The sequence below is a fragment of the Artemia franciscana genome, chromosome 3, assembly GCF_032884065.1.
Source record: "Artemia franciscana chromosome 3, ASM3288406v1, whole genome shotgun sequence".
Taxonomy (NCBI): domain Eukaryota; kingdom Metazoa; phylum Arthropoda; class Branchiopoda; order Anostraca; family Artemiidae; genus Artemia; species Artemia franciscana.
In genome coordinates, this window is record NC_088865.1 from 40,149,959 (window position 1) to 40,176,625 (window position 26,667).

Here is a 26,667-nt window from a genome sequence, read left to right on the forward strand (position 1 = left end):
ATTAATTAAATTTTACATGGGATTGTCTTTCAATGATGTTGGTTTTAAACCGACCCGGCCTTAACTAAAAGAAGGGTAAGGAACAGATCACAAAACTTGTAACCGAATAAAAGAAATATCTAGGAAGGATATTAGGGTATTTAAAAGGTAACCACGGACTTCTGCTGTGGTCTGAATATGCTTTAGTACAATGTCTAAATTTAAGGAAAAGGTTACGGCTCTAACTAAAGTTAAGGCAAAACCCAAAAAGGGAATTCAAGGGTTTTACCTGATAACTTAATTCAACAAAATTAGGATTCTCTCGGTTTAAACAAAGTAACAAAAAGGCTTTATAATATTATTGTAATGTTATATTCGAAGAAGGTGATACAGACCGGGGGTTGCTGCCAACTTTGCTAAAAAAAAAGGTGACTTACCACCTTTTCCTAGCTTGATCTCAAGACAAGACAACCTCAATATCCAATCGGTCTCTGTGTTTTATTTTTTTAGAGTGTAATTGTGATTTATTAGACTCGTTTTGTTTCGTTCCTTCTTGAAATCTTAGCCAATCTCCAACCTTTTGTTAAATAAGTAGTTTTTTCTGGTGTTGCTCTAAAAACTTGTAATGTCGCAATATTTTACAACATTCAATTCAGTCTTATACAAAACTTGACTGAATTGGGTCTTCAACTATTTATTATTGGTCAAATGTTTCAATAATTGCTATTTTCTGAAACAATGAGATGTCAATATATTTACAACTTCACGGTTTATTATAGCTGGTATAAAAAGCCAAGGAATTTTTATGTTTTACCTTGAAAATTACTGGCCGGTTTATGCTTGATTTATTGAGCCAATGGAATTTTTTTACTGCTACCAAAAATTGAGTTACGAAACTTACACAAAAATAAGGCTTTTTTACGAAGTACAGTAACAAAATATAGAACATTCTGATAATTAATCTCCTTTAAGAAAAGACACATGGATATGAATAAACAAAACAGTTTGGTGTCATGTAAAGATCTGATCAAAAGGTTTTTCATGCAATTTTGATAATCCGGACCAATTAGTCTGGAATACCCTCCTATGCACATTTTCTTGTTAATTACTAAGGCTATTCTTTTTTACAGAAAGTACAGAATCTGAAGAGGAGTATACAAAATCTGAAGAGGATTATTACGAGCGGTTTGTACGGTCTTTCACACAACAAAGTGGAAATATCGGAGGTATGTATTTTTTGTAAAGCTTTTCAGGAAAATAGAGAAGTTGAACACACACACACACAAAAAAAAATACAATTCTAGCTACTGCATTGCAAGTTACCCTTAAAATATTCAGCTCCAATTTTTAATTCAAGACAAAAAGAGCAAGCTTTAAATGATCTCTTTATTATAGCTTACTAAAGACTATAAATACTTTTGTACAGATATTTAGATTTAGATTAAACCTGTTGCCTTATAATCTCTAATTCTTATTGGTAACTAGCTGTTGGGGGTGGCGCTTCGCGCCACCCCAACACCTAGTTGGTGGGGACGCTTCGCCCCCCCCCAAGCCCCCCCCCGCGCGTAAGTCGCTACGCGCCATTGTAGTTGTGTCCCTATGCCCCCCGGCGTCCCCGTTGTAGTTGTGTCCCTGTGTCCCGGTCGTCATTTATATTCCCTGTGTCCCAGTTGTGATTTGTGTCCTGGTGTCCCAGTCTGTAATTTCTCTTTGAGTGTCCCGGTCGTCATTTATATTCCTTGTGTCCCGGTGTCCCGGTCGTCATTTGTGTCCCGGTGTCCCGGTCTGTATATACATTCGTTTTTGAATTGGTCTCTTTTTTAGTTTTTAGTTTTTTACCTTTTTTTTAGTTTTTTTTAGTTATACCTCATGATTCTAATGATTGCCCTTGATCTTTGTTGGTGGTGATTCCTAATCGAACATTCCCTGTGTCCCCGTCGTCATTTATGTATCCCCCTGTGCCCCCCGGCGTCCCCGTTGTAGTTGTGTCCCTGTGTCCCGGTCGTCATTTATATTCCCTGTGTCCCTGTCGTCATTTGTGTCCCGGTCTGTATATACATTCGTTTTTGAATTGGTATATGATGAAATAATTTTTTTGTTTTTCCCCTTTTTTTCTTTTTAGTTTTTTTTTGGTTTTTAATTTTTTTTTAGTTTTTTTAGTTTTTTTTCTTTTTTTTAGTTTTTTTTGTAGTTTTTACCTTTTTAGTTTTTTTATTTTTATTTTTGTTTAGTTTTGTTTTTCTCCTTTATTTTTCAGTTTTTTTTTCTTTTTTAATTTTTTTTCTTTTTTAGTTTTTTTAGTTTTTTAGCTTTTTTAGTTTTTTTTATTAGTTTTTAGTTTTTTTTTCTTTTTAGTTTTTTTTTTGTAGTTTTTACTTTTTTTTAGTTTTTTTTTTACTTATGTCCTGGTCGTCATTTATATTCCCTGTGTCCCGGTCGTCATTTGTGTCCCGGTGCTTTGTTGATGGTAATTGCTAATCGAACATTCCTTGTGTCCCGGTCGCTTTCTCTTTGAGTGTCCCGGTGGTCATTTATATTCCCTATGTCCCGGTGTCCCGGTCGTCATTTGTGTGACCGGGAATTCGGTCGTCATTAAGGTCGTCATAATGACGATATGACGACCTGATGACATGACGTCACTCGATACACAGACACACAGACAACTTATTTTTATATATACAGATGATTCAGTTCTTCATTGAACTGCAAGAAATTATATTTTTCGTTGAGACTGGTTACAATGAAAATCATTTTATTTAATTCTGAAATCAATGTTCTTACTGTTTTATAATTTTTACCAATTTTGATTACCAGCTTTTGTGCAACGTCTCTCATATTGGTGGAATAGTTAAGCCAATTTTAGAAAAATAGATGAACAATTATGTAATGAGAAAAGAGTGAAAAATAATAGCTGAAATAACTAAATAGTGAAGCATACACTCGGGCTGCTAAACGTCAAGATAAACACAGCTTTCCACCCAAGAGCCTGCCTCTTAACTACTCCCCACCAGATATTTTTCTTACCAAAAAAAATCCTCAGCCACACTACTCCCCGCAAACAAAACATATTTTCAGAAGAGAAAGGGAAGAAAAACTACAAAAAGGGACACTGTCTTTATAAAATCGCTCAATCATTTTTAAAATGTCAGACAGCCCAAGAGCAAGGTCATCTGACATTTTAAAATTTTGAATAACAGCGTTAGGTGTATTCCTCCTAGGAAATCCCCCAAGAAAATTCCCCCAAAATTTCCCCTGCCCACCCAAGATTCCTCTCTGGAAAACTTCCCACTCCGCGGAAAATTCCCTTGCAAGAGACTCACCCAGAAAATTTCCCCATGGAAACTCTCCCCCGTGTAAAATCCCCCACGTGCAAAAGTGAGCAGCCAAAGAGAAAGTATAACAAACAATAATAACTAAAGAAAATAAGGAATTATGGAATATTGTTACTATATACAAAAATACAGGCAGAAGGTATTTTGTAGAACATTTCATAGTATTTATTCTCATATCTTATTTTCTTGAGTTCTTTTTCCGTGTTTTGGGGGTTGATATATCGTAGCAGGGTATATTACAAGAAAAAGAAAACTGTTTTGAAATATGAGATAGCGCCACTTTCTTTCAGAATCAAGTTTTTTCTTATAAGAACTAACCTAAAACATTTGGAGAGAAGAGTCGCTCCTTCCTCAAACTTGATGCTTCCACCAAAAATATTATATTAAACACCAATTTACCCCTTGTAATCGAGAACGTGTTCAGCAGGGTTTTTTTTTCGTCTGCAAGTGCCTTTACTTGTGCGGACTAGGTGGCTTTTCAGAAACGAACATGCAACGAATATCTTCTCATGGTTGAAGCATTTGATATTTAAAATGAGCATTACAAGCTAATTCTCTTGAAGTATTAATTATTATTAAAATTCCTTTTTTTGAGCTTTGGTTACTATTAACTGTTTGATTCAATACCATGAGGTCTACATATCTTTAGGAATATAGTTAAAATTTTCCAGGATTCTTTATTTTCTTTGTCTTATATCTTTTTGGCTGCTTAATTTAACATGTAGTGAGAATTTTCCAAGGGGGCAGTGTTGGGGAAGAATATTCTGCGGGGTATTTTCTGGGTGGAATCTTCTGAGGCGGGATTTTTTTTTGTAAGGGGGGATTTTCCGGGGGAATTTTTTGAGCACAGAATAGGGACGTTGAAGGGGTGGCATCTTTCTTCCGGTTGTGGTTCTATTTTGATCTTTTAATAGTTACACGATTACATTTGTGTGATTTCAGGCAAAGAGGTGGAAGAATTATGGGAATGGGCTGAGATTAGGATTTGTAACAAGAAAAAATAACCCCAATTACTTTCCTTTTCCACCAGAAAATTTGTAAAAAGCAAAAAATGTTGAAAAAAGCTCTTAAGAATGCAATAGTAATTTTTCAAAAGCTTTCTGTCGTGAATTCTTTTTTCAGATCGAATTTAAATTTATTTTAGTATTTTATTTTTATGTTGTTGCTGTTGCCGACATCCTTTCATTAAATCAGTTAAAAAAAAAAAAACCTTTTTGAAAAATGACATTTTCAAAGAAAAGTAAACAGCCATATTGAAACATAATACGAGGCAAAATAATGTAGTTATGTAACAGTTCAAACTTAAAACGAACAGAGATCATTATCTGTGACTAACTGACACCCGAAGCGAACAGCGCAAGAAAGCGCAATATTACTGCCTATATAAAGGCGATATGGCTTCAAAGAAGTATTTTTTTTTCTATTCTCCAGGCCACTTCGCGCGGAAGGGCAACTAGCCACCTCTTACATCCTTTTTAACCACCAATCCCCCTAAACCATCCTAAGACATCTATTCAAAATTCTGAGACAAGCATTTTCTCACAATAGTTGAAAGGTCGAATGACTATGCCTCCAGGAATAAAATGACCCTCGAATTCCCTGGAGTTCTACAAATTAGACTAATTGCCGCTGAATAAATATAGGTTGTATTATTAATATGGTTGTATATTCTAATTCTGGGCGTCCAAAAAGACTAAGGATAATAAGATAACATTTTCGGGGAATGCTTTTAGGGAATATTGAAGGGTATTGAACTGGAATATTGAACTAGTAAAAAAAAAACATCCTGTGCATTTATTTTGTAAAAAGTACGTGTCTGCAATATCTCAGGAATTACAAAGGATATTAAGCTTAAACTTTCAGGAAATGTTCAGGAGTATTTTGAACTATATCAAAAGACACTGTCTACATCAAGGATGTCAAAAGGATAATCTCAAGTATCTCTGGTTAGACAAAGACAATAAAAAATTGAAGAGAAATATGGTTGGATTCATTCTTTGTACTAAATGGCCTTTTTTATATGGATCTTATCAAAAATCTTTCCAAGAAGACATTTGAATAAAACATTCAGGACCAAGAGAGCCTTTACTGGAAACAAATCTGTTTTGTTTTGATTTCTGATGTCCTACTTTCATTTTATTTTTAAATGTGGGGAACCCGATAGTAGAGGGTTGAAGCTTTCCGCATAAAATTCGTCCGGAAAATCTCACGTCCCACGGAAATTTTCCATCGTGAAAAAGTTTCCTTGCCAATGTGCAAAACTGAGCAGCCAAAGAGAAAGAATGACAAACATTATTAACAAAGAAAAGAAGAATTTTGAGACTCTTCTAATTATATTACAAAATGTAAGAAGAATGTAAAACGCAGAATGTCTTATAGTATTTATTTTTACATATTTATTAGTTGAAATGCAGTAAAAACTCTTTTTAACATTTGAGCAGAAAATGCATTTATTGAAACAATCACGAATTTAAAACAATTCATAAATCAATAAGGTTCTTGTATCCAAATGATTGATTAATATTTGCATATTTGTCTATATTCAAGGTTGTAAGGTTGTAACACGATGGGGCCAGGAAGGCATAAAATTAAGCAGATTCATAATTAATTTGTTTGAATAGCATTCCCCATATTCATTCATCCAAAGCTATGTAATTTATTTTTAGCCCTCGTAGAGCAACTAGGCAAAAGCGGAGTATTGAACTACAAAAGAAAGAGAAGACACCATAATAAAACAATCAACTACAAGAAAACATGAGATAAGACCATGAAATGGTTCAAACTTTGAAATAGCAGATTCAGAAAACTCTTCATGTAACAGGGTCACTGTTCCTGGACACAGAAAAAACTGTGTCCAGGAACAATGATTTTCAAAGAATTGAACTAAATAAAACCAAAGACAAGCAGAAATAAAGATTAACATTAACTCAAACCTAAAATGAGCAAAAATTACTGTCAATGAATAAATGAGACCCAAAACAAATAGAATTTAAAACTAACGATCAATTGAAACTTAAGGCGAACAAAAATTACCTCAAAAACGAGTAGTGTTGACACCCCCTAGACCTTGTAAAGGCTAGAGCATCATTTGCGCTTTATTGAAAAAAAAATGTAGATATTAAATGTTTTCTGTTTCACAGCATTAATGAATTGAAAATTTCTGAAATTTCAAGGCATGGGTATTTTGTATCAAACATTCAGTTCTTTTTAATTTTTTCTTTTCAGTAATGTTGGTTATTATAGTGTTTTTCTTTCTTTTCTTGTGTATGTTTTGACAAATTAAAACACACCAATTGAAACCAAACATTGCTTTCAGTAAAGTGTAAATGACCTTCACGCCTGGAAAAGGCTTAGAGAGCGTTACTCCTGTCGATGGTAATTTCTGTTTTTTATGAGTTTGGCTTCGTTATTCATTGTAATTTCTATTCGTTTTGGGTCTTATTATTCATTTGTAGTGATTTATTTCCTTTTAGGTTTGAATTGTTATTCGAAAAAAAACTAACTTTTTTGCAGAAAGATTTTTTAAATTAATGAAGACAAGTAGTCTCATCGGACATAAGGATAACAGATACTGCTATAAACGAATAAATGAAGCTTAGAAGAGAGAGAAAAATAAAACTGAAATTGAAATGAATGGTCCAGTAGAACTTAAGACGAACGAAAATTAGCACAAACATGAATAGGGCTGCCGTGCCTTAAACCTTTTAAAGACCACAACTTCATTTGCTTTATTGAAAACAATTTATATTTTGAGCCGTTCGTTTTTGTTACTCATACCATCACTGCAATACAACGAAAAAAATAATATCTCAAGGCTGATCACGGCTTATGTAAAAGAGCGGTGCTATCCCTCCTCCCTTCCCAACAATAGAGATGGCATGAGTGTCGTGTGTTTTTTTACTGTAAATAAAGTTCTTTTAGCACATTATGATTTTTATTCATTAAAACATAGACAAAAAGAAGAAAAAGGAAAAAGAAAACAACAAAACTAAATCAAAATGAATGGGAAGTACTAATGAAAGGAGACATACTGTTTAATACAATGGTGATATTAGTTCCTTGAAACCTCGGCAAATTTGGATTTTTCAAAGTTATATTTAAAAAAAATCAGGAAATGTTTAAAATATACTCCGTTTCAAGCCGAGCGTAAAAGACATTATAGGCTTTAGAAGGCTTGGGAGCACTTGGCCTACTCCCGCGAGTAGTAATTTTTGTTCGTCGCAAGTTTTACCGGATTATTCAATTTATTTTTGCTTGTAAGGATCTATTTACTATATCTATTTATGTGATCATTTGATTTAGTTCATATTCGCTTCGGGTTTCATTTATTCATTGACAGTGATTTCTGTTTGTTATCGGGTCGAATTAAATAAAAAGTCAAGTGAAATGAAAGCAAAGAGTGATGTTAAATAAAAACATAAATTATCCTTAAGCTGAAGATGTTTTTTATTCCAAGTCAACGACCCATATGTCTGAGTAGTTTCAGACAAATGGACATATTTGATATAATATACATATACATATAGACATATTTGTATAATATACAATCTAAAAAGGAATTGAGACAAGAAGTCTCAATATATATATATATATATATATATATATATATATATATATATATATATATATATATATATATATATATATATATATATATATATATATATATATATATATATATATATATATATATATATATATATATATATATATATATATATATATATATATATATATATATATATATATATATATATATATATATATATATATATATATATATATATATATATATATATATATATATATATATATATATATATATATATATATATATATATATATATATATATATATATATATATATATATATATATATATATATATATATATATATATATATATATATATATATATATATATATTGATATATGTATATATATATCATATAAATATATATATATATATATATATATATATATATATATATATATATATATATATATATATATATTTATATATATATATTTATATATATATATATATATATATATATATATATATATATATATATATATATATATATATATATATATATATATATATCTGTCATGCATGTGGAATTTCATCCTACAGTTTCTATTAAGATCGCACCTTTTCTTGGGAAGTTTAATATCTGTTCCTAAATTTTGCAAATTTTGCAATCTGAAGGATTTTAATGAGCAGCTTTAAAATTAATATATTTGTATATTCGGAATAAAGATGAATAGTAGATTTTGTTGCTGCATACGTTGAGATCGAATTTATCTTGCGTTTCAATTGGCAAGGATTGATGGGAACTGTCTGACCTAGGGGTCTCTTAAATCGTTCTAAGACAATCCCCCTACAGAGAACTCCCTCACAGAATTTAATAAAAAAAAAAAAAAAAACAGTGTAAATTGTGTAAAAAATTAACAATGGAAAAAAGCTTTAAGTAATAAAATTCTGAATATCTCGACTCCACGTCAAGTAGCCTTTATCAACGGGAAAAGAAGTTAAAGTAAAGGGTATAATTTGCGGAACAAATTAATAGTGGAGCAAAACAAAAAAATAAACTTTAAATAATAAAAATCCAAATATTTTAACTCCGCGTCTGGGACCCTTTATCAACGGAAAAAAAGTTAAAGTTAAATTTAGAAAAACGAAAAAGAGAGTGAAAAACACACACACAAAAAAAAACAACAAATGAATAAAGTTTACATTCTAATAACCTCCAAGATACTGCAATCACTGTAAATAGCCTGAATAAGCGCACAGAAATGAAAAAGATTGTCTCTGATGCTGCAATCAGGCTAATCCAAGGGTAGCCTGATTACTGCCTGATAGCCTGATAGCATGAAGTAGCCTGATACTGCAATAGGCTACCTCCAAGATACTGCAATCACTGTAAATAGCCTGAATAAGCGCACAGAAATGAAAAAGATTGTCTCTGATGCTGCAATCAGGCTACTCCAAGGGTAGCCTGATTACTGCCTGATAGCCTGAAGTAGCCTGATACTGCAATAGGCTACCTCCAAGATACTGCAATCACTGTAAATAGCCTGAATAAGCGCACAGAAATGAAAAAGATTGTCTCTGATGCTGCAATCAGGCTACTCCAAGGGTAGCCTGATTACTGCCTGATAGCCTGAAGTAGCCTGATACTGCAATAGGCTACCTCCAAGATACTGCAATCACTGTAAATAGCCTGAATAAGCGCACAGAAATGAAAAAGATTGTCTCTGATGCTGCAATCAGGCTACTCCAAGGGTAGCCTGATTACTGCCTGATAGCCTGAAGTAGCCTGATACTGCAATAGGCTACCTCCAAGATACTGCAATCACTGTAAATAGCCTGAATAAGCGCACAGAAATGAAAAAGATTGTCTTTGATGCTGCAATCAGGCTACTCGAAGGGTAGCCTGATTACTGCCTGATAGCCTGATAGCCTGAAGTAGCCTGATACTGCAATAGGCTCCCTCCAAGATACTGCAATCACTGTAAATAGCCTGAATAAGCGCACAGGAATGAAAAAGATTGTCTCTGATGCACCAGATTGTCTCTTGTGTAATTCCTGTTTGGCAATTGTTCCTAAGATGTTGCAAATAGGGTATTTAGCTAAACTGGATGCCCATAGTTTCCATTGATTTACTACTATCTTCTTCTTCCAAGCCATAGTCCAAAATTCAGTTGTACCCCTCTGTCAACACTTTCTGAAAATTTTGAGTTTATAAGACAAGCCATTTCCAAAGTGTTGCAGATATACCATTTTGATAACTTGTCAGTACTTAGTGGCTTTTGATTGACCTAGATAATATACTGTGCATTTAATATACCCTTCCATGCTTATTGTTTTAAGTTATATAAGAGCTTATAGTACAAAAACGTTTTGACGGATTAGAGAAAATTCTATTTTGTCCCCTCCCCTTCCCCAAATCAAAACTGAATCCTCCTCATCCCAAGCATTTCCTTTTCCCAAAATAATGCCTAAAAGTCTTAATTCCCTTCCTCGAGCTTACTTAGTCTTTTTACTTAGCTATATTCTCTCCTCCATGATATAGCTTATAGTTCACTTGCCTCCCTCTCCTCCCTAATCTCTCGCTGAAAATTTATACTTGAAATCCCGAGCCGTTCCCAAGATATTGTAGATACACTGTTCAATTAACCCTGAAAAGGCATAGTCTCTTTTGATCTACCTCGCTATTCAACTGCGAAGAGATTATAAGATCCGTAGGAACTTATACAAATTCCTTTGGTAATTCAGAAACAAAAATTATTTTCCTGCTTCCCCGCCCCCGGCGCAAACAGTTTGGAGTCCTCTTGCCTCATCCTCCCCCTCTTATCCTCTAACAATACCTTTTAGTTTTAATTTTAAACCGTGAACCGTTCTGAAGATATTGAAAATATGCAATATCGACCACCTAGATATGTACTGTATCTTTCGATTTACCACAGCCCTTTCCCCTAAGCCGAAATTTGAGGCCAACAAAGCCCTCTCCCCCTCCAAGAGTTCGTGAAATTTTCAACTTTATTCCTGAAGCCAATCTTAAGAAGTTGCAGATATTTTGGAAATTCTGGTGCAGACAGCGTCTTTTAAATTAGCCAGGTACACCCTAGTCTCCAGAGTAGACTTTTGGAAATCTCTGGGAATCAGCGAACAACCCGTAAAAGGTTTTAGCTAATCAGAAAACTGAAACTAAACATGGCCTCCTTTGCTAATATAGCTTACCTGGGAACGTTGGGTAATTTTCAACAGTTTAGAGCCGTTGCCCTAGGGCTGTGGAGATGATGTTGACCCTCTAGGTATGCTTTTTGGAACTTTCGATGTTTTGAACAAAATTGACCATTTAAAAAGTCTGATCCGATATTAGAAGGGTTATTGGGGCATGAGTGTCAGAAAAGGTCAAGTAAGGGAGACTGGGTGTCTTAAAATCTCTTTCATCCCTTATGAAAGGGCAGTAGGACTTTCAGTTTCAAATTAAAACATCCCCCTCCCAAGCTAAAAAAAAATCCTATACTGAGCGGCCAGGGAAAATTTGTCGGCTCTTTTCAGTCGCTTTCTTGGACTCTGTTTGGAAGAAGTCTCTTTTCACTTCTATCTGTTCACTTGCACTGGGGTCCCCTAAGCATGGAGACTTAAATATATAAGTTTTGAGGCAATCTGGAAAAACAAATTTTGTTCCCTTTTTTGCCGCATTATTCCCCAAATAGGGCTATCTCAGAATTCTATTTGAATATTTTTAGAGGTTAAAGAGGGCAGTATAGAGAAAAGAGCAAGGCAGGGGGACTGCTTGCCCTCCAAACCGAGTCCCTTCTAAGATTTCTACCATCACCCCTTTCATAGGAAGTGGTCTTGCGAAAGAAAAAAAAGGTAAATTGAAGGCTTATAGCTCTTTACTTCAGGCAATGATTTAGCACTGCCAGAGCAACGCTAAAGCAATGCTAGAGTACTTTTGATAACAAAGACTGCAAAAAGAAAGTTTTGGATAAAACAAAGCTTTGTTTTGCCCTGGCTGCCATGAAGTTGGTTACATTATAAAATCAAATTAAGTACCTTGAATTACAAAATACAGAACAACATTAAAAGAAAATGTATTTAACTAATAAAATAGAAAACATAAGAGCCATCATAACGCAAAATTTTGTCCTCGAATTTTGGTACGAATAATTAATGATTTTGCTATGAATTCATGTGAAGTCTTAGGATTTTCAATTTAAAAAATGTGGGAAAAATGATTTTTCGTGTGTTTATAATGTGGCTGTATTTAAAGCTGCGAAAAACTTCTTTGCAACAATCAAAAGCAACACCTTGGAAAATCAAAGTTTCAGTTATGATTACACCTAAAGTGGGTCCAGAAAGGGGGGGGAGGAGGTTATTATTTCAATGTCTTTAGCACCTTTAGGAAGTCGATCTCAAATTTTACCGTTTCAGGAATGGGCGTTTCTCCATCAGTCTCCAGAGTTCCTCATATAAGACCTGATATTTGCGTAGGAGCTGGTTCCAATATAGATATTTTGTTTGCTCATCCAAATCGTTGTGATAAATACATTCAGTGCGTGCATGGAGCACCAATGGTCCGAGATTGTGGACCTGGAACATATTGGGATCCAAGAAAAAATGGTAAGTTTTATAATTGATATATTGTACTTTTAGTAGTATATATTTTATTATTAGCCTACTATTATATTTTGTAACATAGTATTATTATGTTTTTGATTTTATTTTCTATTATATAATTTTTATTTTTTTTAGTTTTTTGTATTATTTTTTGCATACTTTATATTATCGTCTCTCGTGCATACTCTACCTTGCTTTTCACCGATACGTGATTAGGCGAAAACAGACATTTCTACTTTTTTTTATGGCACTTGGTATTAACCGAGTGACATATAGCAATCGCCAATTCTGTCGGTCTGTCTGTCTGTCTGTCGGTCCCGGTTTTGCTACTTTAGGCACTTCCAGGTAAGCTAGGACGATGAAATTTGGCAAGCGTATCAGGGACCGGACCAGATTAAATTAGAAATAGTCTTTTTCCCGATTTGACCATCTGGGGGGGGGGGGGGGGGTTGGGGGGCCGGTTAATTCGCAAAAAATAGAAAAAATGAAGTATTTTTAACTTATGAGCGGGTAATTGGATCTTAATGAAATTTGATGTTTGAAATGATATTGTGTTTTAGAGCTCTGATTTTAAATCCCGGCTGGATCTGACGACACTGGGGGGAGTTGGAGGGGGGAAACCTAAAGTCCCGGTTTTGCTACTTTAGGTACTTCCAGGTAAGCTAGGACAATGAAATTTGGCAAGCGTATCAGGGATCGGACCAAATTAAATTAGAAATAGTCTTTTTCCCGATTTGACCATCTGGGGGGGAGTGGGGGCTGGTTAATTCGCAAAAAATTGAAAAAATGAAGTATTTTTAACTTATGAGCGGGTAATTGGATCTTAATGAAATTTGATGTTTGAATGATATTGCGTCTCAGAACTCTTATTTTAAATCCCGACCGGATCTAATGACAATGGGGGGAGTCGGAGGGGGGAACCTAAAATCTTGGAAAACACTTAGAGTGGAGGGATCGGGATGAAACTTGATGGGAAAAATAAGCGCAAGTCCCAGATACATGATTGACATAATCGGAACTGATTCGCTCTTTTTGGGGTAGTTGGGGGGGAGTAATTCTTAAAAATTAGAAAAAATCAGGTATTTTCAACTTACGAACGGGTGATCGGATCTCAATGAAATTTGATGTTTAGAAGGATATCGTGTCTTAGAGCTCTTATTTTAAATCCCGACCGGATGTGGTGACGGGGGCGGGGAGTTGGGAGGGGGAAACCTAAAACTTGGAAAACACTTAGAGTGGAGGGATCGGGATGAAACTTGGTGGGGAAAATAAGCACAATACCTAGATACATAACTGACATAATTGGAACGGATCTTCTCTGTTTTAGGGAGTTGGGGGGGGGGCTAGGGTTAATTCTTAAAAAAATAGAAAAAATGAGGTATTTGTAACTTACGAAGGAGTGATCGGATCTCAATGAAATTTGATGTTTAGAAGGATATCGTGTCTCAGAGCTCTTATTTTAAATCCCGACTGGATCTGGTGACATTGGGGGGAATTGGAGGGGGGCCTAAAATCTTGGAAAACGCTGAGAGTGGAGGGATTGGGATGAAACCTGGTGGGAAAAATAAGCACAAGTCCTAGATACGTGATTGAAATAACCGCAACGGATCCGTTCTCTTTGGGGGAGTTGGAGAGGGTTAATTCTGCACAAATTAGAAAAATGAGGTATTTTTAACTTACAAAGGAGTGATCGGATCTTAATGAAATTTGAAGTTTGTAAGTATATCGTGTCTCAGAGCTCTTATTTTTAATCCTGACTGGATCCTGTGACATTGGGGGGAATTGAGGGGGGACCTAAAATTTTGAAAACGCTTAGAGTGGTGGGATCAGGATGAAACTTGGTGGGAAAAATAAGCACAAGTCCTAGATACGTGACTGACATAACCGGGACGAATCCGCTCTCTTTGGGGGAGTGGGGGCGAGGGTTAATTCTGAAAGATTAGAAAAATGAGGTATTTTTAACTTACGAGTTAAGAAAGAAGCATGTTTGAGAAGGAAGCATGATAAGAATACAATATGCATAACAATTGTAGCAAACAGATTTTGCATGGAGCTCCCTATATTTTACCCCTCCCCCCTTAATGTGTAAATATATAGTCGAAATTATATATTTCTCCTCTATTCTCCCAATGCGTCTCTCTTGTTTCATACCTTGTACTTATTAATTGAATTAACTGTTTAAAAGAAGAACCGGAAAACAAGTGATGGGTGACAGAATGTATTGCTTTTATATAATTTGGACTATATATTTGCTTTTTAGGGGAAGGTGGGTTGGCGGTAAAGTATAGGTGGGGTCCATGCAAAAGGTGTTAGCTACAGCTATTGTGCGTATTATGGAATGTTTTCTTAACATGTTTCCTTCTCTAGGCCTATACCCCTAAGCTGTAACTATTGCTGACGAAATTGGAATTCCCTAAGAAGCAAAGTCCTGCGGATGTAACTGTTCCAGTCATCTATGCAGTCAGCACAGTAAAGGGAAAATATTCTTACACTGTGACAGTCATCAATGATGATTTTACATTCATGAACTTAGCTATTGACTTTTAATTAGTTCCCATGTCCTTTGGGCACAGACAACGTGGACCCCAGTTATAGCTCACCTGTTTCAAAGGCCGCCTTTTCAAATGCGCAATTTAAACACGTATTTAAAACGTTTTCCATGAATTTGATGAGCAGGTCATTCAAAGAAGCTATGTCAAAAGATAAGGATAAAATTGTAACTGAAATGTATGAAAAAATTCCTACCTATAAAGAACGGTATCGATAATTCAAAAGGGCAAGATAATCATTTTTGATACTATTCTAAAGTTGGGTGTTGAATATTTCGATAGCCTTGCAGACTCAAAGGACACAGGCTCTTGGTTCGTTTTTTAGGGGGGGGGGGATTAACTTAAAAAACAACGAAAATTGGTTCTATTAGTCTGTGGCCTTTTGAAAGAAAATTACTGGTACTTATGTATTATACCTAACACACTCAAGAAGTGTAGTTACGTTAATCAGTATTTATTTGCAAAACCAGAATACTTGGAAAACGTGATAATTGGGGTATTTTTATCTTACGCATAGGTGATCGGCTCTTAATGAAATTTGATATTTAGAAGAAATGCATGTCTCAGAGCTCTTATTTCAAATCCCGACCAGATATTTTGACATTGGGGGGAGTTGGAGGGGGAAATCTTGGAAAACACTGAGTGGAGGAATCGGGATGAAGCTCGGTGGATAGAATATTCAAATGTCCTTGATACGTGATTGACGGAACCATCTGGATTGGCTCATTTTGGGGGAATTGGGGGGAGGGGTTCAGTGATTTGGTGAGGTTGGTGCTTCTGGACGTGCTAGGACGATGAAAATTGGTAGACGTGTCAGGGAGCTGCACAAATTGATTTGATAAAGTTGTTTTCCCAGATTCGACCATCTGGGGGGCTAAAGAGAGAGGAAAAATTAGAAGAAATTAGGTATTCATAACATACGAGTGGGTGATCGGATCTTAATGAATTTTGATTTTTAGAAGGACATTGTGACTCAGAGCTCTTATTTTAAATCTTGACCGGCATTAAGCCTCTTATTTTCCTTTTAAATCAATCTATTGATTCATAGAATCTTGTTAGAGCTCATACCATATGATCTCTTGGCTCTTAGCTCTTCATGCATCGTCACAAGTGCCATATGAGCTCTTAGCTCTTGTTTTTTAATAATATTTCAACGAAAAATACACAAGATTAACCAAACGGATTTCTATTCTGCAATGGCACCTATCTAAATAAGATTTTAATTTTGTGACGAGAGAACTTTTCGGTTGTCCAGTGCCGTGAATGCCGTGAAACCGTGAATGTGGCTTTTTGGCATTTTTCAAAAACGGTTTGGAAGTTTCAAAAACTAAAAATCGCTCTCTCTTTTTTTCTAAGTTGATTTGTGGGGAAAAAAAATTATACCTTGAGGCTGGTAATTTTAATCCAGATTTTTTATTTTAATTTCACTGTGAAAATTTACTCTTACATTGATTTATTGAGGAAATACAGAATCACATCCACGGTTTTGTCGAGGGATTTCTTAGAAAGACTGGGTAAAACCATGAATGCAGAGGAGGAAACGTAACTATCCCAGTTTTGCCTTGGGAAGCCATGGCAAAATCAGGAAGGTTTTATAATTTTAGCATGGAAGTTAACAACGAGTTGATTTGGAAAAGGAAGATTATAATAAAAAATCGACTTCAAGTAAAATGGTTGAAAAAGTACAGAAATAAACTGGTACACTAAGCTTTCACTTGTACATCGCTGAATCCAGTTTATTGTCACAACTTCTTTCGTCTGCCAAATCCCGGACGCCAACACTAACTGGTAGGGAATCACAGAAATGTCTCTTTTCAAGTGAAACATACGGCAAAAGAGTTTTCACGACTTTCTTCTTGTTCGCCTCTGTAATGCCTTTGAGTTTGTGCAGCTGTTTTGAGTGCTGGTGATGGTTTAACAGCTGTTTTGAGTGCTGGTGATGGTTCTACATCTGTTCTGGGTGCTGATGATGGTTTCACAGCTGTTTTGAGTAATTTTGATGGTTTTACAGTGGTTTTGAGTAATGTTGATGGTTTTAAAGCTGTTTTGAGTGCTGGCGATGGTTCTACAGCTGTTTCGAGTGCTGGTGATGGTTCTACAGCTGTTTTGAGTGCTGATGATGGTTTTACAGCTGTTTTGAGTAATGTTGATGGTTTTACAGCTGTTTTGAGTGTTGGTGATGGTTCTACACCTGTTTTGCGTAATGTTGATGGTTTTACAGCTGTTTTGAGCGCTGGTGATGGTTCTACAGCTGTTTTGAGTGCTTGTGATCGTTATACAGTGGTTACGAAAGGACCTTGGAGTAGAGCAGAGTAATGGCTCTCACTAGATAAAAGTTGCAAATACTTTAGGACAAAACTGTGAATGTGCGAATATGTCATTTTAAAGGCTTTCTGCTTGGTGGAAATAAATTCACAGTTTCGACATGCATTCTATGGCCACACTCGTGGTTTTGCTGCGAGTTGTTGACAATATATTCATGGTTTTGCCACAGTTTACAAAACTGACTTATAGAAGGGGTCAATATAGATGAATCTGGTACTTAGAATCCCGAGCCGTTCCCAAGATATTGTAGATACACTGATCAAACAACATGAAAAGCCATAATCTCTTTTGATCTACCTCGCTATTTAACTGCGAAGAGATTATAAGACCCGTAGGAACTTATACAAAATCCTTTGGTAATTCAGAAACAAAAATTATCTTCCTGATTCCCACGCCCCCGGCGCAAATAATTTAGAGTCCTCTTGCTCCATCCTCCCCCTCTTATCCTCCAACAATACCTTCTAGTTTTAATTTTAAACCGTGAACCGTTCTGAAGATATTGAAAATATGCAATTTTGACCACCTAGATATGTACTGTATCTTTCGATTTACCACAGTCCTCTCCCCTAAGCCAAAATTTGAGGCCAAAAAAGCCCTCTCCCCCTCCGAGAGTTCGTGAAATTTTCAACTTGATTCCTGAAGCCAATCCTAAGAAGTTGCAGATATTTTGAAAATTCTGGCGCAGACAGCGTCTTTTAAATTAGCCAGATACGCCCTAGTCTCCACAGTAGACTTTTGGAAATCTCTGGGAATCAGCGACCAACCCCTTGGAACTCGTTGTGATTCTTACTGTTGCTTCACTTCTAACCGAAGATTTTATTTACGATTTGGCGTGGTCATCCCTGTTGCAAATATTCTATTCACAGATTTCTGTGTCCATTATTTTTATTTGGGATTCGTTTTTATGCTTGTGTTCGCATGTCTTCTACCCATAGTTTTCGTTGTGCTTCATTTTCATGCATTATTATTTCAAAAGTTTTTCTATGCCTTATTTCTTATGCATTATTGTTTCATAAATTTTTCCATGCCTTCTGCCTTAGCTGTTTGGATTCATTCAAAATCATGTATAATTTTTGCATGGTGTTAGAGATACCAAAGAACTTTTTTCCCAGCTTTTCCTCAGTCTTTACATTCTTGTTTCAATTGCGTTTTATATAATTCATTAGCAGCCATGACTCTTCCAATGCATATGTCCTCTGATATCAAACAGTTTGTGGTAACGAACTTAAGGAGTGACCCGGCTCAATAGTAACTGAAACTCTAAAAGACGGATATTTGATACCAATAGTTACATCAAAAGAATTGAATTTTAATGCCGATTTTAAATATATAAGTTTCATCAAGTTTAGACTTATCAATCAAAATTTACGAGCCTGAGAAAATTTGCATTATTTTAGAAAATAGGAAGAAACACCCCACAAAAGTCATCAAATTTTAACGAAAATCACACCATCAAATTCAGCGTATCAGAGAACCCTATCGTAGAAGTTTCAAGCTCCTATCTACAAAAATATGGAATTTTGTATTTTTTTGGCCAGAAGATAGATCACGGATACGTGTTTATTTGTTTGTTTGTTTGTTTTTTGTTTGTTTGTTTTTTCCTAAGGGGTGATCGTATCGACTCAATTGTCCTAGAATGTCACAAGAGGGCGCATCCTAATGGAAATTAAAAGTTCTAGTGCCCTTTTTAAGTGACCAAAAAATTGGAGGTCTCCTATATTTTTCATATTTATTTTTTCATTTATTTAATTTTTTTAAATAATTCTAGAAAATCCTGTGTCCCTTTCATGGAAATTCTCTTACGCTAATTTTTTCCAAAAGTCGCCGGATCAAATTTCTGAGATAGCCATCTTATTCAGCATAGTCAAAAAACCTAATAACAATGTCTTTGACTTACTCCCCCACAGTCCTCAGGGGAGGGGCTGCAAGTTACAAATTTTGATCATAATAAAGTAATGGTAATAAAGTAATAAGTAAAAATAAGTAAAAATAAAGTAAAAACAATAAAGTAATGGTTATTGGGAAGCGTGCAGACGTTATCAGGGGAATTTTTTTGTTGGGGGAGGGGTTGAGGGGAGGGGGTTACGTGGGTGAATATTTCCATTGAGGAATTTGTCATGGGGGATAAGAATTTCCATGAAAGGGACACAGGATTTTCTAGAATTATTTAAAAAAATTAAATAAATGAAAAAATAAATATGAAAAATATTCTTCAACTGACAATAAGGAGAAGTATTAAAACTTAAACGAAAAGAAATTATTACGCACATAAGGGCTTCACCTCCTCCTAATATCTAGCTTTTTACGCTAAAGTATTTTTAGTAATTTCAACTATTTATTCTACGGCCTTTGTGATTTAGGGGTCATTCTTCAGGAATTTGGACAAAATTTTTGCTTTAGCATAAAGAGCAAGCATAAACCCCCTTGTATATGTAACAAAACGATATGAATATAGAAGTTCATTACGTAAGTTAATTTTCAAGTTCTGTATATTTTGTATTAATAAAAACGTTCGTAAAAAGTTAAAAGTCTAGTTGCCTTTTTAAGTAGCCTGAAAATTGGAGGTGTAACTAGGCCTCCTTCCCCGGTTCTTTTTTCTCAAAATCGTCCGATCAAAACTATGAGAAAGCCGTTCAGCCAAAAAAAATTAATTTGCAAATTTTGTTTTAATTACTCATGTGCGGAGAGCCAAAATCAAAACATGCATTAATTCAAAAACGTTCAGAAATTAAATAAGAAACAAGTTTTTTTTTAACTGAAAGCAAGGAGCAACATTAAATCTTAAAACGAACAGAAATTACTCCGTATATGAAAGAGGCTGTTCCCTTCTCAACGCCCCGCTCTTTACGCTAAAGTCTTTTACTATTTTAAAAAGTAGAGTTGAGAGAAAGAGTCAAACTCTAGCGTAAAGAGGGGTGTTGAGGAGGGAACAGCCCCTTTCATATACGGAGGGATTTCTGTTCGTTATAAGATTTAATGTCGCTCCTTAATTTCAATTAAAAAAAAAACTTTTTTTTTCACTTACTATCTGAAAGCATTGACATAATCATCGTTTTATTCTTATGTTTCATGTAATAGAGTGGCAAATCAGCAATTTCAGTTGAACTACGAAATTATCACATGAATTCATGTACTTCATGAATCATGTATAATTTTTGCATGGTGTCATAGATACCCAAAAACCTCGTTCCCAGCTTTTCCTCAGTCTTTATATTTTTGCTTTAATTGCGTTTTATATAATTCAGTAGCAGCCAGGAATCTTCTAATGCATATGTTTTCTGATACATCTGAAAGCATTTGCGTAATCATCGTTTTATTCTTATGTTTTATGTAATAGGGCGGCAAATCAGCAATTTCAGTTGAACTAAGAAATTATCACGTGAATTCAATTCCTCTTTCTGTTTATCCTGTACAGATGCTAAAATAGAACGTCCCTTGCTCTAAAAACAATCAGACCATTCCTGGGGAATGGAATTCCCCAGGAATTCCAGATTTATGCACTTGAAATGCGCTCATAAAGAGGACGTCATTCATCTGAATCCCCCCCCCAGCTAAGGCTCTGAACGAATTTTCTTAAGCTCGTGACCTTTTTAGATGTTTTTTTTTCAGGCCAGAAAATTCTTTTAAGGGGTGTACGGTGGCACTAAAAGTGTAATAAGTACAGACTTTCCATTTGGCTATTTTGAAAGGAAGCAGGATTTACTGCCTCTGATAAAAAAGTTCATGGCTCATTGTATAAGAATAATGAGAATGGTTTGCATACACACTTGATTCTAATTAATTAAAATTCTCTTCTAGAATGTGGATTTTGGACAAATTCATACTGTTCAGTGGAAATGAAGATCAGCGAGCCTTCTTACGATTGCAACTGCAATGATTTTGATCTATCCCAGCTTGCCATTCAAGGACAAAATGAACCAGCAAGAACTCAGATATCTCATTCTCAGACTACAGGATATTCAGTCAATTCTAACCATGGGCCAGGAGCAGTTCCTCAAAAGTACCAGGCATCTAATTTGGGAATTATTCAAGCATCGAATGAACCACCAAGGAGTCAAATAGCTCATACCCAGACAACAAGCTACTCAACTAACCCACAAAACATCGCCTACAACTCGCCTACAAAATATGAGACATCAAACTTTGGTAGTAATACAGGTCCACAAGCTTCGTATCAAAGTTTTAGCAATTCATTAAGACCAGTAAACCAACCAACAAGTAATATAGCTCAGGCCTCAACTTTAAACCACCAAACATCTTACCAGTCATCTAATAATGCTATTCATCCGTATAGCACTCATGAAAACTTTCCATCGAAACACCCATCTTTCAATATGAATGGCGGCCTTCGGCCACAGTCTGCTTTACCTCCAAATAGATTACCTGCCCCAATTAATAGTCAGTCTCTTCCGGCTCAAATACAAACAAGCCCCAGTCAATTTGGCTCTCAGTTTTCTAATTTTCAAAAACCTGTGCAGACATCCTTCAAAGGAGCTCAAACTCTTCCACAATTTGCGAAACCACAGGCCCAGAGAGCTCCTGCATATCAAAACAACCAGAGCTACTATGGAAGCACCACAGTTCCCCATATCAAGCAGAGGATATGCCAAGAAGCAGGAAGTCGAACTGATGTCCTCTTTGCTCATCCAAGCAGATGTGACAAATACATCCAGTGTGTACAAGGTGTTCCGATGGTAAGGGATTGTGGACCAGGCACATTTTGGAATCCATCAGAAAATAGTAAGTGTCAGTTTAATTCTTAGAATTATGGTACCAGCAGCATGAACAGTGGCAAATATGGTCTGTAATTCTTTTGCAAGCAAGAAATGTTTATATACAAAATCGCAAAGATAAAAATAAAAGTTTTTATTCATTTTTTCTTAGCTTTTGTAGTCCACAAATAGGACATTTTCTTTGTTATAAATTTGTTAAACTCACTTTAATGAGTATTCTACTATTTCATTTTTATCATTTAGTGTTTAAATATTAAAAAGAGCATATTATCCCAGGAAAATTGCAAAGTTGGTGCATCTAGAGCAGACACTCAGTAAAATAAACTCATTTTATAATTTACTGATTATTGCTGCTAATTTGATTAGCGCATTTGAATTACCATTGTCAGAACTACCAGGTATTGAATCGTGGCTAAATCTGGCAATTCTGGCAAGACTTGCCGGATATAACTTGCCATAGTTCTTCTAAGTAGGGAAAGCTACATGTTAAGAATATGAGTATATGAAGCCACAATCAGCAAAATTTTGACGGTTGCCTGGCCGATAGGAAATAAGGACTGCTACAGTTTAATAGTTATTGTTATTGTAGGCTATACATTGAACTATTTGCTCTAAACAGGGATTTTATCAATGGTAAATGTTTTTAATTGAAAACATATAATTTATTTAATATATTTTTAGTCAAAATATGTATTCATTCAGTCCAAAAAAGACATTTAGTACCCATTAAAACGGTGCAAAGTCAACACTTTTAATGCACAAATCATATGCAGCGCAATAGCGCTGCCTATGTAAAGAACGATGTAATGTTTTTAGACCAGAGCAGTTGGCTTAAAAGGAATTGTCGTAGGAACTTCAAAAGAGACTTCCTCGATTGAAAATTAAAAGTTTTAGTGCACTATTAAATAGTCGAAAGTGATTGGAAGGCACCCAACCCCCCTCCCCCGACGCCCATCATTTTCCCAAACACATTCAATAAAAATTTGAGATAGAGATGATGTTCGGGATAGTTTAAAGGGTCTTTAATTATGTCTTTGAGGATGACAAACAATCCCTCAAGAGCCCTAAGAGCAATGGCTATCAGTCATACTAGCTACCCATTATTAACATGCAAGGTTCTCATGAAAGGGGTAGTTGTGGGAGGATCTTTTCAAAGTAGGAATTCATCTTGAGGGAAGAGAATTTCCATGAAGGGGGTGCAGAATTTTCTAGCATTATTTAAAAACTACAATGAGAAAATAAATACATTTTTTCAACTGGAAGTAATGAACCGCATTAAGACTTAAAACGGACATAAGGTATTACGTGTATAAGGGGCTTCGTCTCCTCTACAATACTTTGTTCTTTACGCTAAAATATTTTTAGTAATTTCAACTATTTATTCTACGGCCTTTATGATTCGCGGGTCATTCCTAAAGATTTGGGAATAAATTTAAGCTTTAGTGTAAAGAGCGAGGTATTGACAAAATTTAATTTTCTTTTTATTTATTCATCTGCGGTGAGCCAAGATCAAAACCTGCATTAATTCAAAAGCATTCAGAAATTAAATTTAAAAAAACAATATTTTTCAGTGCAAGTAAGGAGCGACATTAAGGTTAAAACGAACAGAAATTATTCTGTATATGAAAGGGCTTGTACCCTCCTTAACGCCTCGCTCTTTACGCTAAAGTGTTTTTATTGTTTCAAAAAGTAGAATTATGACAAAGAGTCAAATTTAGCGTAAAAAGCGGGGCGTTGACGCAAAGGGGCAAAAACACAAAGTTCGTTTCTTGCCTTTAGTAATCAAGCAATAGCAAGTTATATGTTCAGAAAGGCTACAGGTTCAAAAGGAAAGATAGTTGTGGTTCCTTAAAATCATTTTACTAAAATTTGGCAAGTTTTCTCAGACTCATAACTTCTGATCCTTAATTTGAGCTTAATGAGTTCTACATATTTCATATTTAGGGAAACGCAATAATAAGTCCATTGTTTTAAGGCATGCGTCATAGTTGCACTAACATAGTAAAGAGTCAAGCCCATAGTGTCCTAAAAGTTAAAAAATAATTTTTTAAACAGGTTTTTAACTGTGAAGGAATCACTCGATGATGCTGATTTAGTATTGTTAACTATTATATTATGCTATAAAGATTAACAAAGATTAATGATAAAAACAATATTATGAGACAATGACAAGTTATTTCCCTTCTCTGTATTTTGGAGAATATATATAAAAACCACTATTTCTTAAAGCTACATATTTGCTTACATTGCTACATATTGTTACATAACTTAAATAAAGTTTACATGAGCCTTTATAATTTTTGATTAGAAGTATGTGAATATTAACATATTGACATATAAATCAATATACGAGGTACCTTGTGATAGCGCAGTGGATGAGACCACAGCTCGTGTTTAAGGGTTCTAGGTTCAATCCCGCTTTTCGCAAGGAACAATTGTTTTCCTATGTTTCATTATTCTTCAATTATTAAATTTTTTTTTCTTATGTTTGAATCAATTTGTTATATTGTTTCCATCTGACTTGAGACGATTTGTATCATGTAAATAATACACAAATAAAATAAAACACAATCTTTTAGTTCTAAATTTTTAACTTTTAAATTTAATTTTCTTCACGTTTGACCGAAGATATACGGAACAAATCGGCCAAAAAGACACAGTAGCTTTGTTTCAGGAATACAGCAAGAGATATTTTCAAATACCAAGATTGGCATTTATTATTTATCTGTTTTAAAAGATAATTATGGTTGGGTAATTTTAACTTTCAATAAATCTATCTACTTTCCATTTTGTTTTATTTTACCAAAAGAGGAAATGGTATATTATTTACTATCTGTAAGTATTATATTTTTACCATAGTGAGAGATGATAAATAAAATGTGTCCTTTAGAGCAGAAAAAATACGAAAATTCGGGCGAAATTGACAGCCGTCTATGAGATGTTGAGAGAGCGATGGTAGAAAAGTTGCTCGAGGGAAGAGAAGGGTAAGGATGAAATTAATGTAGCAGTTCCTGTTAGATTTTAAACTGAATAAAAAGTATTCTTGTTACACTAAGCGAATCTAGAGCAAAATCCTAGGGGAGAGGTGTGATTAGGGTCCCAATAATTGACCAAATTGACAAGTACGTTAAAAAATGAACAAAAAAGAGAAAAACAAACAAATGAGGGCGCAATAAAATATCGGGGGGCCACAGTCTCTCCTTCCCTCTGGATCTGCCTCTGTTGCTACAATCCTCCAAGTTGGGGTTTGTTTCGCTTTTAAAGAATACATAGTCGCTGATATGTTTGTTCCTCGGTGTTTAATCTAAAAGCGTTCAATCAAAATAATCTAAGACATATGCACAAACACTATTTGAAACTAAAAACTGACAAGACACAGAAATTTCTAAAAACAGGCGTAGGGCAAGCGGTTCCAAAGCCTTCTAAGGACAAGAAGGTCATTTGAACTTTACTGAAAACAAAATGTGTTTTAAACTTTTTTCTTTTATGATATTAATGCATCATAAATAGATTAGACTTCCAGGAAAAAATGTTATTACACGTTAGATAATCGGTCAACTTACATTAATAATTTTGAAATAAGCCTGGTTGACCTTTTTTTCTTATATTGCTGTTTTTCTATGTGTTTAGATGAATAAAAACCACAGTGTTCAACATGCTTATCATTTTTAATAAAATACAAAACACAATCCTGTCATTTAGAGGTTTTGGGGGATGGAGGCAAGCCCAACAAGTACCACCACTCTCCTTTGTATACCATGATTACTATTGAAATATCGTTCTCTTTTTTATTGTGCTATTGTTGATGCTATAACAAATAAAAAGACACTGCTTGAATTAAAAATCGTTTTCAGTGAAGCACAAACAACGCTCTGGCATTTCGAAGCCCTAGGGTTTGTTACCCCAACTCCTGTTTATCAGCTCCCTGTTTTTGTCATGTTAGCATCTCTTATTGGAATACAAAAACACTTCACTTTTTTTTTCTTTGCAGATTGCGGTCATTGGCAGAGTTCATACTGTGCAAAGGAAATGCTTATTGCACAGCCAACCAATGAGTGCAGATGTAACGACTATGACCTAATTTCAGCAAGAACAGGCGTCAAAAACGGCTAATTAATTGCTCCTTTGCCATGTGTATCAGAAATTTTGATTTATTCAATTGTTTGTCCCTTATAACTTTTAGATTTTGAGTCAAAATAAAATATCTATATATATAAAAATAAGTTGTCTGTCTGTTATGTCTGTTACACTATGTCTGTTACGCCAGATTATATCTTCTATATATATAAAAGAAAACAAACTAGAATGTAAAAACTGGAAATTGCTAAAATATTTCGAAATATTTTGACAATAGATTAAAGTAATTCGAAAAAAGAAAAATGGTAAAAAACTAAAAAAAAACTAAAAAGAAAAACCTAAAAAAAACGTAAAAAATTAAAAAATTAAAAAAAGAAAAAACGTAAAAAAAAATAAAAAAGATAAAAAACTAAAATGAAAAAAAAATAAAAAAAAACTGGGAATTGCACAAATATTTCAATATATTTTGACAATAGATTAAAGTAATTCGAAAACCTTAAAACAGATACCCCAAATTTTGAGGTTTAATATAAATTG

The 26,667-nt window shown here is 34.6% G+C and overlaps 1 protein-coding gene across 1 annotated transcript in view; it reads left to right on the forward strand.

Moving 5' to 3' along the window:
- LOC136025261 (uncharacterized) overlaps positions 1 to 26,276 on the forward strand; it is a 44,161-nt gene extending 17,885 nt beyond the window's left edge. The window contains exons 3-6 of the mRNA XM_065701116.1: positions 1,110 to 1,205; positions 12,261 to 12,449; positions 21,119 to 22,060; positions 26,045 to 26,276. Of these exons, the coding sequence (XP_065557188.1) occupies positions 1,110 to 1,205; positions 12,261 to 12,449; positions 21,119 to 22,060; positions 26,045 to 26,166 (1,349 nt within the window). The 3' untranslated portion in view covers positions 26,167 to 26,276. The remainder of the gene's footprint in view (positions 1 to 1,109; positions 1,206 to 12,260; positions 12,450 to 21,118; positions 22,061 to 26,044) is intronic.
- The last annotated feature ends 391 nt before the right edge of the window (positions 26,277 to 26,667 follow it).